General features: G+C 46.4%; 2 gene segments (V, D, J or C); both read right to left on the reverse strand.

The window, feature by feature from the left end:
• Positions 1-3,031: 3,031 nt before the first annotated feature.
• LOC135321759 (T cell receptor beta variable 27-like) lies at positions 3,032-4,469 on the reverse strand. The segment is given in 3 exon segments: positions 3,032-3,074; positions 3,894-4,239; positions 4,365-4,469. Coding segments are annotated over 3 exon segments (438 nt in total).
• A 4,763-nt stretch (positions 4,470-9,232) lies between these two features.
• Positions 9,233-9,770, reverse strand: LOC135321760 (T cell receptor beta variable 6-1-like). The segment is given in 2 exon segments: positions 9,233-9,585; positions 9,722-9,770. Coding segments are annotated over 2 exon segments (402 nt in total).
• Between the last annotated feature and the right edge of the window lie 5,919 nt (positions 9,771-15,689).

Genomic DNA, 15,689 nt, shown 5'->3' on the forward strand with positions numbered 1-15,689 from the left:
AGAAGCATCATTGCCAGGGGCTGTGGGGGGTGGGGGGGAATGCCCACAAAATCCACACCCTTTTTCTCTTTAATTCTTTCTTCATTTACACACCACCACTCTGCCCACCCATTCTGCTGTACAGCCATTGTACTGTCTTTACCTTTTTAAATTTAGTCCAAACACTGAGATGCCTTTGTTCTCTGACCTTAACCCAGGTCTATAATATTGTTTTCTGTTTCATACTTTCATCCTTTATTCTTACAAATTCCCTTTCACTTTTTCCTACATATGTTTCTAAGAACATATCTCAAGTCTTCTTTCTTACACTTGAGGAATTGGAGGGAATCCCAAACAAGGAAACTTTGAGAAAACTGTAGATTCTCCATCTAAAAGGAGAGGGACCTGAATTCCTGGATGGACAGAGAACATCTCACATTTCACATGTGCATCTGTGTGTGTCCACATAACTGTGTGTCATTCTATGTAAGTGTATGATCCTCTTTTTTATTTTTTCATGCAATTTGGGTACATTTACTTTTAATCATTTTGGTTTTTTCTCTAATATGAAACACATCAAAGTTATATTCAGGAATTAATTTTTAAGGATTGCTGCAAAACTGTGCTCCTTGACTGCCCTCCAAAACTCCTGGTTACTCATATGAAAAACTGGATAATTTGGTTTTCATCAAGACTGGCAAGGGGATTAAGTGCATAGAATATGAAGAGTTGAGTCTGAAGTACCAATGGAGATTTCAAGTGACATCACCAGGTAGAAAGTTGTATAAACTGGACTGAAGCTCAGATTAGGTATCTGGCTAGAACACTTAATCTGAAAGTTATTAGAATAGAGATTTTTATTAAAGTGATAAAGTTGGAATGATACTGTTCAGGGAAAGTGAATAAAGTAATAAGAAGAGGGAAAAGGATGGAATACTGAAGAAAATCATTTTTAATGGAAGAATATAGAAATAGTAGTCTACCAAGGACAGTGACAGTGAGTGAACCAAAAATTAAGACTAAAATATTGTGACTTGTGCTCTGGCTTAGCCTGCTCAGATGCTATAACAAAAATACTACAGATTGGATGACTTAAAAACACCAGAAACTTATTTCTCCCAGTTCTGGAGGCTGGAAGTCTGAGAGCAGGGTGCCTGCGTTGTCTGGTGGGGGCTGTTTCCTGGTTACAGCCCTCTTGCTGTAACCTTACTTTGTGGAAGGGGCTGGGGAGCTCAGTGGGGCCTCTTGTAAAAGGGCGCTACTCCCACTCATGGGAGCTCCACCCTTACAACCTAGTCATCTCCCAAAGGCCCCGCCTCCTCATACCAGCCCATCTGCGATTAGAATTTCAACATACATTTTGGGGGAACATAAACATCCAAACCATAGCATATTTTAACTCTAAAAATGCACTAAATTTTGTAGATATTTCTTTAGCATGTATGAGATTGGTTGAGGTGGAAATTAATCATAGGCAAAAAATTCCATAAGGAATACCGAGACTGGATCCCTCTAAGGAACAGTGTAAAACCAGAACGCTCCTAGTCCTAGGAAACAAAGGGCAGAGTAACCTGCTGCCTAATGCAGGTCTAAGTCAGGAATAAGGGTTTCCCAGCTCTAGGCCCTGGTATAATGGGAGGCACTAGGTTTGTGGATTCTACAAAGTAAGAAGAGGTCTGTTGACATCATTGTCTCAGAGGCTCCCGTGGGATGCGGGTCAGTTATGATGATCTCCAGGAACCAAGAATAAGTTATTGCATGTAGACTCTTTCACAGGGAACAGTCTTTGGTCTTATCACCTCTACTGACATCTTTGACTTAATTAGTATAATTCTATTAACATTGAGAATATGATAAAAGGTTGGACCTAAGGGGCAGCAATTTTTAAAATTCTGAAATGTCTGGGTAAGTCTTTTAAAAAGGAGAGAATGGTCCACTGGAAGCCTATGCTGATAATCACATGAGATGCTCCCAGGAGAGAGAGCTCACCTTGAAGTCAGGGTGGAGACAGGGGTCTGGCAGGGTAGACAGACCCAGTAAGACAGCCGTCATTCTTGGAAAGATGAGCAGATTCTACACTGAGTTGTGTTGCCAGACTTTGTACGTTGGATGAGGTTCTCTGCGTGCTCTTGTTCCAGGTGAAAATTACTATTTTAGTGACTGGTGAATGATGTATGTAGTTGAATGAACCTTTGCACTAAAGCCTCAGTAAGACACTGGGGATCAAGACACAGACTTGCAGTCCTGCCCCTCCAACACAGAGAAGGAAAAGGCAAAGGCTGAGCAAAAGGTTTCCTCGCGCACTTCATCAACAGAGATGCCACTCCGCAGGAAACTATACCTGGGAGTGATGATGGAGCCCACTGGGAGCAATACTAGGGTCTGCTTATTGCCTTGCTTGGTAAATGAAATGGTACAGAGCAGAAGCATCAGCAGCGGCCGGCAAGTATTTTAGGGTCCAACAGAAAAAGGAAAGAATGCCATGGATGTCGTGGTACCCAAGAGAGGCAACATCCTTTTCGGGGTGATGTATAGCACAGAGTAAACCAGGGCTGGCATAGAGAAAGAATTAAACACTACTCGAGTACGTGATTCATCTTGTTTGCATTCCCACGTGAAAACCCGTGGAATCTCCCCAAAGTATGGGAGGGTGAGGACTCTGCAGGGGGCTCAGATCCTGGACTAGTCAGAGGGGTGTTGGGAAGATGGTATGACTGATCCTTCATTCATTAACCCCACTCTCCTCAGGCACTCTGGTGAGTATGAGATTAAAAAAAAGTACCCAATATAAGCATAGTTGCTGCTCTCATTAACTCCAACATTTATTCATGTACGTTTTAAACAGCAAACAATCGAGTATGTTAACTGCCCTGAGGATTGATGTTCAGGCTGTCATTAGAGCACAGAGAAGAACTAATTCAGTCAGGGAGTCAAAGAAATCTTCCTGGAGGAAATGACTCTGAATTGGTATGTAGAGAAATCATTAATTAGGTGTCCAGGTAGAGGGAACATTATTGGTGAAAACCCAGGGGTGAGTCAGCGTAGGACATGTTCAGGTCCCAAGGAGGGTTGTAGAGCGGAAGGCAGCTGTGTAACTGAAGGAAAAGGGACGTTCACGTTAAGGAAGGGAGACAGGTGCAAAGACCGCATCGTGGAGTTGTTGAGAGGCTTGTAAAGTAACATAAACTTCAGATGTCAGCCAAGTTAATGAAAGATGCTGATGAATTTTAAGCTCCAGAGTACTTTGTGGGTGGGGGCAGGTAGCAATTTGGATGGTGGTTAAGGAATCCAGGAGAGAGGCAGCATTTGCTGGACCACAGTATTATCAGTGAGGTTAAGAAAAGCTAGTAAAACTTGCAAGGAGTTTAATACTTAGAAGTGTGCAGGGAGGGTACATTAGGGGTGGGAAGGGAGTATCCAAGAGATGATGGGGACGACTTCTCCACCTTTGGCTTGGGCATTTGGGTGGATGGCAGACCATTTGCTGAGATGAGGAAAATGAGATAACAAATTTAGTAAACAACTCAGAACGTGCTGTTCCTCCAAGCTACAAGACTTGTAAGAAGAGGACTTGAAATGTGGGGTGAAATTTTGTTAAGTGAGTTAACTGAAAACACAATGTTCAGTTTGGGTAACAACGATCCTCAGTAAGGAGAAAGGATGGCAGTGTGTGCAAAAGTCTTTTTCTAGGAAAGGAAAGCCTTACCCCTGGTGCTAGACTTAACGCAGTTAGCTGGGCCTGCTTTGAAAAGCTCGTTGGCGCCAGAAATGAGCGGAGGGCACGTTGCACAGGGGCTGCGTTGCCCAGAGTCCCCACAGCTGGGGAGTCAGGGAAGGACTTCTGTGGGCACAGATGACGGGGGAAGTTTTTCCTTTTGGTTGGGTGGGGCCTCCCACGGGAGGCGCCTCCCTGCCCTTGTGGCTGCCCTTCTTGTGCAGACAGCAGCTGGCTGCGCCGCGCTGTGGATACGCTGCTGGCGCAGAGGTACAAGGAGGTCTGGGTGATGCTGGCCGACTCCAGGGTCAGGGAGAAATCCTTCTTCTCTTTCCGAGAAACAGTGTACCCATCAGGGATATCTCCCTTTTCAGTAAAATTAACATTCCGTGAGAAGTAGATCAGCCTGAGACCCAGCCCTGGGTCTTGTCGATACCAGTACATAGCCTCGTGGTTCATATTCTGAGAACAAGTCACTGTCAGCTTCTTCCTGGTCTCTGTGATGCGGTGTGTCGGGCTCTGGGTCACGTCGGCTTCCACGGGGCCTGTGGGGGAAGGAGACAGAGCTAGAGGCAGCCGAGGAGGCACCTGATGCTGCAGCCCTTAGGAAAGGGCTCGAGCTAAGACCTGCAAGCTACAGGCGAGGTTGCCCACGGGCTCTGGGTCTCACCTGCTCCCAGGAGCCAAAGCAGGACCCAGCCCAGGAGCCGGGGGCCCATGGCAGTGTCACTCAGGCGTCTGCCAGCGCTGGGGGCTCTAGTTGGTTTCTGTGATGTCTCTTTCTCTGCAGCTACTTGGCCCTCAATTTCCCGAGAGAAGCCACACCCCTTTCCTTATAGGGAAACCAGAAGTGTAAACCAGGCGACTGTCCTGGCCAGCCTGGGCTGGCGAGGCTTGTGATCCCTGCCATTTTCCTCGCCCTCCTGGGAGGCTGCTGGTTTCTGTGCATTTGACAGCTTCTTATTAGCACCTTTTTTGTCAAAGTTGAAAAATATTTTGGATCTCTAAGATGGAAACTGGTGTAACGTATTTGATCATCACTTAGAAATATGAGAACGTGAAACATGCTATCATCAGAACTACACTTTTTCTAGGTTTCTACCTCTCATTTCTACTCTGCAGAAAAATTACAAGTATATTCCTGTCTTTGTATGGCCATGGACATATTTTTCAGCCACGACCTTTTAAAAGAGTCTTGTGTGAAAATTTAGCCAAATCCCCGTCATGGATTATTTTATTGGTCTGTATCCAGTTCAAGATCCTAGACCCAGGGCTCTTTTCTCGTTAGCAGCTTAAACTTAGTCACGAATGTGAATAACTGCTTTCCTCAAGGCTGGTGTTGGATGTATCTTTCTTCCCTTTCCTCCTCTCTCTCCTCTTAAAGGGGCTGTGAGAGGCAGAGGCGACACCTGCCTTCTGCAGCAACCTCACATTTATACCAGCAAACTCAGTTTCTTTGCTGCTTGGGGCGTGTGGCTTTGCTTGCTTGTGGTCTCCAGATGCGGCTCCACAGGGAAGGTTTCTGTCCCTGGAGAATCGTTAAGCCAGTCTGTGCTTTTCTGCTCTGGTCCCAGCCATGCGGAGCTCTGCCGGTGACTCGGGTGTCCCCGCATCATCTTAGCTCCTCCAGCAGCTCACAGATGGCTCCACTTTCTGGGTCTCTGTGCCCTTCCTGCATTGAGATAACTTCCCTGGGGCTGCCCAGAATATTTCCCCCCTTTAACTCCCTTGAGCTCTTCTTGGGCTATGTTGCAATCGAAGTATTCTTGAGAGGGGCGGAGGAGGAGAGGGAAGGAGACTGCCCCGTGCTCGTAATTGCTTCCCACCACAGCTAGAGCTTCACCGAGCCCCTCTGTATTTTGCTAAATCGTTATTATCTCCAGACAAGAAGTGGGTTCTCATCCCAGTTCTTGGGCTGCCGTCGAATCTCAGAGGTGGCTTTCTGGCCCCAGTCCCCTTCAGGTGGACATTTGGCTCTAACAATCCATGGGAGTGAGGGAGTCGTGACATTAACCCTACTCTAAGGAGGAGAGTTCTTTCTTTCTATATTTCTGCACCAATCCTTTCTGGAAAAGGCTGTAGGGAGCAAACCTGGTTCTACTTCCATCCTAGGTGTTCATGTTGTCCTGGCCAGTCCTCCATACCCCAGCTACGGGTCCAGGTACTCTCAAGAAAAACCCCCCAGCAGTTTTCATTCTCAAGAAGCTGCCTCAGTAAATAATTTTGTATTACCTAGTAATACCTTGTCATCCCAAACTGCATCTGTAGAAATCTTTCACAGCTTACCCACATCCGCAAAACCGAAGGATCTATTTATGCTCCTGTCCATTGGATTTTCCCAGGTTCCGTGGTACTTCCAACATCGTAGAGGTGGACAATTACAACTCAGAGACTTGTACTTTATCCCAAGCATTTTCCATATTAGATTAACCCAAGATTTAGGAGGCTGCTGCTTCTATATTCCTACCCTCCCCCACTGGCTAATTCCCTCTCCTCAGACACCTGCTTCTCGCCTCCCTATGCCATGGACTGTGAGGCTGCTCTGGTCTCTTCTTTCTTCTTCAACATCAACCAAGACCCTAAAGTGATACTGCTGAGCTGAGTCCCCAGTATGTTTGTACTTAGAAGCCAGTTGCTGTATCTTCCCACCCTTCTTTCCTGGAAACTTCCCTTCCCTCTGATCTCTCCTTCCCAAGGCCACCACAGCCAAGAGTTTGGGGAACTTCACTTCCCCAATGCGGGCCAGGCTCCTGTGTCCCTAACAAAGGGACTGGGAAGAAGAGAGAATCCTCCAGGTGGCCAGGAGCTCTGAAACGTCTCCTCCACATTTTGCACATTGATGTAAGGCATTCTGCTCTACACTGTCCATCCCCGTGTGTCTTACCCTGCGGGTCTTCAGTGCCTGCTCTCAGCCTCCTCCTCTGAAACACTGCTCAGTACACCTGCTGCGTCTCTCCTCCATCCTTCTTGGATGACAGTCTCTTGACAACAGTAAGTATGTCTGACTTTATCCAACTGAGGAACCGTTTCTTTAAAACCCCTGTAGGAAGGACACATCTGTCCCTTTAATTATACAGCCATATTTGTTTTCCTGTGGGTGATCCTGAACCCAGACACAGACTATAGAATTTTCACCACACTTCAAATCCTGTTTTACTTATCCTCAGGCCGTTTTTGCTTCTGAGGAAGTCATTCTACCCTGTATATTTTTCTATACTATATGAGTAACCTTCGAAAGACCTTGTGAGATTTTAGTACTGAGTTTTCTTTTAATTGGTCATATAGTATCCAATTTTATGTACACTTGTCTTATCAGTGTCTGAAATGCAAGTGTATATTAAGTAATATGTTAACGCCCTCTAGTGGACTATCCCAGCAGTAGGCAGACTAATGGCCCCTTAAAGATGCTCAAGTCCTAATCCCCCCAACCTGTGAATGTTTAGATTGCAAAAGGGAAGGAAGGTTGTGGATGCAGTTGAGGTTGCCTATCGGCTGACCTTGAGCTGTAGACAGTAGCGTGGGTTATCCAGGGAGGCCCAGTCTAATATGTGTGTCCTTCAGAGCGGAGAACCTTTCCCAGCTGTGTTGAGGGAGACGGGAGCGTGGAAGAAGAGTCAGAGAAGGAACATTGCTGACTTTGAAGCTAGAGAAAGCGAACCACAGGGCAAGGAAATCTGATTCTGTCCAAGAGCCTTCAGAGAAGAATGGAGCCTTGCCAATTTTCTGATTTTAGTTGAGTGAGACCCATGTTGGAATTCGGACCTCCAGGACTGTAAGATAATAAATTTGTATTGTTTTAAGCCATTAAGTATGTGGTTACTTGTTGTAGCAGCAACAGAAGACAATTATAATCACCAACACTAAAAATTAGTGGGGAGATGTGGTAAGAAAGCAACTAAGGCGGGAAAAGCAGAGGAAAGGATGATAACCTGGCAGGCAGGGCTCTGGGTGTTCTTGTGTGGGTGAGGGGAGCTGGGGAAGGCAGGGTCACTACGTGTCTTGGGTTTTCCACTTTTGTGCAGAGGATGTGGCTGCGTTGATAAACTGCTGGTGCACAGGGACTCTGGTGTACCTAGAAGATTCAAGGATCAAGGGGAGATCTTTTCTTTTCTTTTCTCTGTCTCTCCACATCTCCATCCGCCCTCCACCCCAACCTTTCCCTCTGCGTGCTTGAGTGTGTTTGTGTGGTCACCTCACAGTGGAAATAAAGCTGGAAAGCCAATGGACTTCTTTGATATTCTCAGTAGCAGGAACAAATTCCAATCTCCTGCTATTTGGAGGGTGACTCCTTGGGTCACCCTGGTGGCTCTGTGCTCCTTAGCAGTGACCATGCACACCGTGTTGGCTATTGACTGTCAAATCACAGGAAGGATCTCTTCCCAACAGAATAGTCCATCCCTGAGGCTAGCAATGACTGCGGGGCTCCCTGCTGGAACATTCTGATCCTAAACCTGTGGAGATGAGGCATTTGCAAAACTGGAGCGTGTCAAGAACAGAAACTGGTAGCATCTACCTTTAAAAATGGCATCACCTGTCCTTTAAAAAACTAAAAGTGAAATTACCATATGATCCAGCAGCCCCACTCCTGGGCATATATCCAGAAGAAACTCCAAGTTGAAAAGATACATGCACCCCAATGTTCATAGCAGCACTATTTATAATAGTCAAGACGTAGGAGCAATTCCCCAGTGACAGCCAACAAGGGAACCGGGTCTCTAGTCCCAGCACCACAAGGAGCTGAGTCCTGCCAGTCATAGGGATGAGCTGGGTGGAGGAGCGGGGCTCCAGGGAGAATGCTGCCAGATGACACCTTGATTTTAATCTCATGAGACCTTGAGCAGAGAACCCAGTCCCTCCCATCCAGGACTTCCGACACACAGAGCCATGACATGATAAGTGGGTGATGTTTTGACCTGCCTAATTGCAGTGATTTTTTACCCAGCAATAGAAAACTAAGACAGCTGGCTGGCACCCAGCATCCTCCCTTGGGGACTGTACAGTGAAAGTTCTGCTCCCGGATAATCCCTGAAGACAAGCACATTTCATTTCTTTCTCACCCCTCTCCGCTCCCTCTCACACACACACTAAGTTCTTCCTAAACCCACACATTGTCTGACAACTTTTCACTACCGTTGCATCCGCTTTTACTTATGCTCAGGCCACTGCATGTCTGAGGAAGTCCCAGTACCCTATCTCCCCATCCAACATGGTTACTCATTGAGACACTCATGGAAGAATCTTTGGCTTTTTTTTTTCTCCTTTCTTGACTTAATTGAACAGAATTCAGTTTCATCAAAATTTTCTTACAGCTGAACCTGAAAACTGAAGTTGGTCTTAGAAAATATTCACATTGGGTTAATATCCTTTCGTCTAGTAGAATACCAAAGAAGGGCAAAGACTTTGATTAGAATAGAGAGAGTGATTTAGACAAGAATGGGAAAAGGGAAGCAAAGAATATTAAGGTCAAAGGCAGGGCTTCAGTGCAGGCTTCTGAGGAAACTTCTAGTCGGGGTCAGGAATCTTGAGGACAGCACCCCCTCACTCCTCCGTTTGCCTCTCTTTTTGTGCGGAGAGGATGTGGCCGTGCAGCGCTGTGGATTCACTGCTGGCGCAGAAGTACACAGATGTCTGGTTGGTGCTGGCTGACTGCAGGGTCAGGGGGAAATCGGCCTGATCTTCTCGAGAGACATGATACCCCTCAGGGACATCTCCTTGCTTAGTAGTTCTGGTACCAGTTGAGTAATAGATCAGCCGCAGCCCAAATCCTGGGTCTTGGCGGTACCAGTACATTGAATAATGATTCATCCTCTGTGAACACTGGAGAGTTAATTTCTGTTCTGTCTTCAGGATTCTGTGTCTTGGGGACTGTGTGACTGCAGCTTCTTTGAGGCCTGTGGGAGACAAAGCAGGGATCAAATAGAAACAGCCTGGGGAGCGGAGATGAGTGCTACCTTCTTGATGAAACATTTTGCTGCCGGAGCCTGGGAAGCCAGTGACAAGGATTCCTGACCTCTGCTCAGGACTCACCTGCTCTGATGAGAAAGATAAGAGCACAGCAGAGGAGCCTGTTGCTCATGGTGGCAGCAGATGGAGAACACTGTCTGCTCCTGGGCTGAACTAAGTCTCTGATGCCAACACTTTTCACCCACTTCCTGGCCCGAGACCACGCCCTCCTCCCTCACTGCTTCAGAAAGCATCGCAAAGCCTCTTAGACTTGACTGAATGTGATAATTTCATTTACCAAGGTCACATGACTGTTTACGCCCTTCCCTTGAAGAATTAGCATGGCAGGATTTGCCTCTGTGACTTTTCTGATTTCCCTTATCTTTTGTAATATGGGGGTTTTGCATCTTTTGAATTTTCTCTGGACTATTGTGGTAAATTGATGTGTGTTCCCTGGACCCTTGAGTATTTTCTCGGAACACTTCTGGAACTCTTTTCCATTTTGTCCTTATGTCCAACCTCGACTTTCACTCTAAAAGTACTCTCGTCTCTTTAGCCAGCCTAATGTTATTCTTTTCCACAAACACTGTATGTGCTTTCCAACCTCTGTGCTTTGCACATAATCCTACGTCCTCTCTTTTTCCTTTAGGCTGATGCTTAAGGGAGTGAAAAGGTGTGGGGAAGGGAACGAAGCAACCAGACGTACACAAATTTAGGAAAAATCTCTTAGGTGCCCAGAGCACGTTCAGAGAGGATTTCATATGCTGTAGCAACTCATCTTAGCAGAGCTTCCACCGATGGAAGTGGGTATGGACAAAATCTGATGTAAGGACTTTCAGCAGCTGCCTCCCAACTGCTCTGAACAATGCTTGCTTTGGGAAAAAAAGCATTTTAGGGAAATTGTGGGATGCTCATCACCACAGATGAACTGAAGCCCAAATGTCATTGATGTGACTTTCTGCAATTTGACATTATTTTTAGGAAGGTTTTTTCCCACAAATTCTAGGTCACCTAGGATGTGGCAGTGAATTACTATAGATAAACTGCTAGCACAGAAGTGTGAGGATGTCTCTAGGACCTGGAAGAAACCCTCCTTCTTCTGGGAGACACTCAGCAGGGAACCTTTTTCAGTGCTGCCCCCAACAAGTGAGCAGGGTGTCAGCCGCAGCCCCAACGCTGGGTCGTGGATGCAGTAGAACGTTCTGTCATGACCAAAGTCTGAAAGATATTCCAGAAAAGCTTCCCCCCTGTTCTTCTCTAGGTTCTGGATTACTCTAACCTCCAGGTGACCTGTGGGAAAAGGATGCAGAAGGTACAAACTGTGTCCATCAGGAAGCCCAGTGTTTTGAGCATGACAAAAACAAACAAAAACCCTGTGCTGGTGCCTAGAAATCCTAGGGTCTGAATTCCCCTTGTGCTCCAAGACCTCATCCACTTCCAAGAGATAAACTGAGAGCCTGAGCCTCGTGGCAGGATAGGAGAAGGAACAGGTCTTCCTCTAGCTGTCAACAGCCCATCGGTTGCTTGCCTGTGATGTCACTGTCTCCGCCCACACCCACAGCCCCACATCTACACAGGTGGTGTCTTCCCTGCCTTTCACAGAGAGCCACTAGGCATTCGACTTTCCCGACCAATTCAGATTGGGGAAAACAATCACTCTTTTCGGTTAATACTTGCTATTCCTTTGCATTCTTTCTCACGCAGACTCAGTTCTTCATCCATGACACGCCCTAACAACTACCATTGCAGGAAAGTAAGTGGATAACATGAAGGTTCGAGAGGGAGACTGCCGAGATCTGAATGCTGGTTCTGTTACTTACTCTCATCTTGGGGAAGCGAGTGACTTGGTTTGTGCCTCAATTTTATGATCTGTAATTTGTTTTATTAAAAGTATGTACCTTATAGAGTTGCTGTAAGGATTAAATGAGTTAATATGTTAAGTGGTTATAACAATGCCTCGTACACAGTAATCACTCCTTCAAATTTAGCTTTCAAATTGGTAACGAGTTGTACTGCTACTAACATCATCATTTATCATTGAGTCTAATTTTGTGCTGGGGATTATATTAGGCAATCTGCATTCATTTTCTTGACTAAATAAAACCTGGGAGCCCCGAATTATTCACTCCACTTTCTAGACTAGGAAATTGTCTTTAGACAGGTTAAGTAACTTGGTAAAACTAGAAATTAACCGGATAGTCTAATTCCAAAACCCGTACTTTCAACTGTTAATGATGAAATTTTCAAGATTTCCTACTCTGTATATTCCTCTCTATTTTCTCTCTCTTTTAAAGAGTTTGACTGGAGACTTCTTACTATGGGAATTATTTTTCAATTTACTCCAGCTTCTATAACTAAATGACACTTAGTAAGCTATCCCCCAACTGCCTGAAATTCAACAGTAGCACCAAGCTGATGCCTGCCACTCTGATGGCCCCTCCAGTGGCAGGGAGGGGATTCTCCTAGGAGAACTGCCCTCCTCTGAGCCCAGGGATCACTGTGGAGTGCCCTGCTGGAAGATCCTATCCCTGAACCTGTGCAGGTATGACATTTACAGAAGTGGGCCAATTCTGGGATTATCCACCCTTCAAACTGAAATCACCAGAATAAAATATTGTCTTTACTCCATTCCTCTTTTTTAGCCCTCTCCACAGAGGGGTCTCCATCAGCCTCCCATTTTAAGCTGCTTTACAACAGGGTTTTCGTTCACTCAATTAGGGAGGAGATTGAGACCTGGGACATGGGAGACTGGAGCAACGAATAATTTTGGGGGTGAGTAGAGAACAGTGGGGCACAAATTCAGGGTCAATTCCAGGAAAATATATTTGACTCTTTTTTTGTTTGTCGAATACATTTTTATTGAACAGCTACTACGTGCCAGAGCTGCAATCAGACACTGGGATACAAGCATGAACCCAAAAACGCCTCTGCTCTCATGAAGCTTCTAGTTTTGCATCCAGTATATCTCAACAGTCCTGGATCCTGGGGTTACAACGTAAAAGGATATGAAGTCCAGTCTCTCCAAGGCCATGCTTGCCTGTGAGGAGTGAGATGGGGCCAACATTTCAAGCTGGATTATAAGGACAAAAGTTGGGGTTTCTTTAAATTGATGTAGGACCACAGAGAAAATGAATGATTTATCTTTCTGGGAAGGAAGGGAGGACTTCACAGAAGTGGTGTGGTTTTAAGTAAGATTTGTAGGAAAAGAAATAATTCTCTGGTAGACTAGACAGAGGGACCAGCATAGGAAAAGTCCAGGGGCTTATGACATTTTTGGAGTTTAGAAAAGGTTCAGTACAGCTGGAAAGCACAGTTGAGGGAGGATGTGAATAGCTGCAAAGGAAGATAAGTTTCTCCTCCTCCTCCTCTTTACCCTTCAATGAAAGTGTGCAAGAGGATCAGGAGCTGCTGTTTTTGTAGCAGAGGGAGGCTTGGTGTTGGCTGTGTACAAGTGGTAGCTGCTCACAGAACATCTCACTCATTTCTTTGCCATGAATCCAGCAGCTCACCCGGCATCTGTTTAAGAAGCACTCACCATCATCGGCATCAGAACCCAAACTAGATCTTTCTCCTACCTGAGTACAGCGAGGATTTTACTGCCTCGGCATCCAGCATCACCCCCAACACTACCCAGCAGGACAGACATCCGTCCACCCTCTGAGACTTTGCTCTGCTTTGTTTCTGTCTGACTTATGCCCTGTGACCATTCTTATTCAAAATGTATCAGGAAAACCAGTAGCCCAAAGAGACTCTGTTTGGGAAAATAAGACAGACAGTGGTGAGGGAAGCCTCCCATACTGCTATTTGGAACACGGGGCTGGACTGAAACAGATGAAGACTTCTTGTGTCAGGACAGTGATGACTGGAACTTTAGGAGTGAGCCCTGCAGATGAGAAGAGTAGACCACGGAAGGTGGAGAGACAGCTCGTGCAAAGGCTCAGAGGGGGTCAGAGAGCATCGGTTCAGTGATGCTGGAATGAAAACCAGCAGGGGTGAGGGGACTGAAGGCCAGCTAGATCTCCAGAGTCCAGACTGTGAAATACCTTTGTGTCAGGTTAAGATATCTAAATTTTAGCATGAATGTAAAAGAGAAGCATAGAGAATGTGTGAAGGGGCTGGGAGAATGATCAGATTTGTGTATTATGCATGTCACTCTAGTGGCAATGAGGAGGAAAAGGTGGAAGAGGACAAGAGGCAGGGAAGAAGCGTTCTTTTTTTAAAAAAATTAAATTAATTAAACTTTTTAAATTGAAGTACAGTCAATTACAACATGTCAATTTCTGCTGTCCGGCATAATGTCCCAGCCATGCATATACATATGTATATTCATTTTCATATTTTTTTCATTGAAAGTTACTACAAGATCTTGAACATACAGAAGGATTCGTAACCCTCCAGGCGTCGCGTCAAAACACCTGACCGTAGAAGACAGGGCTCCCCGATTTCGCTGGTTCAGGCGCCTACAACAGAGGGTGATGAGCCCTGCGGGGAATAAGCTGAGCTGAGGAACCTATAAATTAGGAATGTGGGAACACCTAGTAGATGGTTCACAGAACTAGCTTGGAACTAACGAGAGATGCAATGTGAATCGTGGATTGGATAATATTATCCAAGATGCATGTGCAGATCGAGAAGACAAGAATAAAAAGTCCAGAAATCAGGATAAAATAAGGAAGAGAAGAGGAAGAGCCCACACGAAGGACTGCAAAGGAGTGGACAGTACTGTGGGGTTCAAACGTAAAGAAAGATAACCAAGCGGTGTCCTTTACAATCAAATACGTATCTTGTTCTATGGGTCGTTTTCTCACAGGCTGAGCCCGTTCGGAGAAGAGACCAAGACAAAGACTCCGCCTGGCTTTGCTCTCCGGAAACCTCAAGACGGGGGGTTCACATCTGGGCCAGCAGCCACTTCTTCTCAGGGGACAGAGGGCCCCAGCGCCGACAGCGGGACTTTCATCCGCTGCCTGAGTAACAGCAGAGTTATTCACGGTCCCGGGTCTGGCCTTGTGTGGATGCAGGCCCAGTTCTGCAAGATTCGGTGTGTCCAAGCAAGAAGCACTGATCTGTGGAGTAGCTTCCCAATGGCCAGGACGGTCTCCAAAGGGGTCCAGGGCTAAATACAGGGAAGCTTTTGGAGGGTTTTCTTTGCAACTACAATTTCTGTTCCTTGTGTCTCATGTAGATTTAGTTAAAACTCCATTCATTTCGAGGTAGGATTGTGAAAATCATCAGTTCACGTCCTTCTGTGATTTCAGTGTTCAAAGCCACGGAGTGAGGACCCGAGGGTTGAGAAGAGGGACTGCGTGGGAAAGGAAAAGGCTTTTGAGCCGCTGTGTGTGAAGTAACACGCTTTACGTGAGGAAGGAACCGTTAACCAGAGATGACGGTCTGTGGAGAAAATCAAAGGAAGCGTTTCCTGTTTCCTCCCCTGCAGGTCGCCATGAGGCAACCGTCAAATACCATCCCACTTATCTTGCTGGACACAACTGGTGCCGGCCTCAGCAAGGCGGTGCAGGAGGGCGCAGGGGACGGGGCAGTCCGACCGCGGCTGGACCATCCCCCAGCTTGGTCGAGGCCGACCCGGGCACAGCCCTCTTCCCAGCTTGCTGCTCAGACCACACTGGCCGCTCAGGGCTGGGGAGTCGGTGGACACCTGCAGTGGCTTCTGCAGTTTGAGATGAGGTTTATGAAGGTGGGGCTTCCTCACTTTTGCGACGACCTTTTTTGTGCTGTCTGTAAGTGCCTGTGCAGTGCTGTGCATTCACTGCTGGCACAGAAGTATGTAGATGTCTGTGAGGGGCTGGTGGCCTCCAGCGTCAGGGGAAACTGGTCCTTCCTTATTCTGGAGACAGTGGACTCGGAGGGGCGATCTCCTTTCTCTGTGGTGTTAACCCCGCGTGAATAATGGATCAGCTGGGGTTCCATTCCGGGGTCTTGTCGATACCAGTACATGCTCTCGTGGTCCATGGCTTGATTACATTCCAGAGTAATCTTCTTTCCTGTCCCTATGACAGCGTATCTTGGGGTCTGGTTAACATCGGCATTTGTGAGG

This window comes from Camelus dromedarius, chromosome 7 (assembly GCF_036321535.1).
Source record: "Camelus dromedarius isolate mCamDro1 chromosome 7, mCamDro1.pat, whole genome shotgun sequence".
Taxonomy (NCBI): Eukaryota; Metazoa; Chordata; class Mammalia; order Artiodactyla; family Camelidae; genus Camelus; species Camelus dromedarius.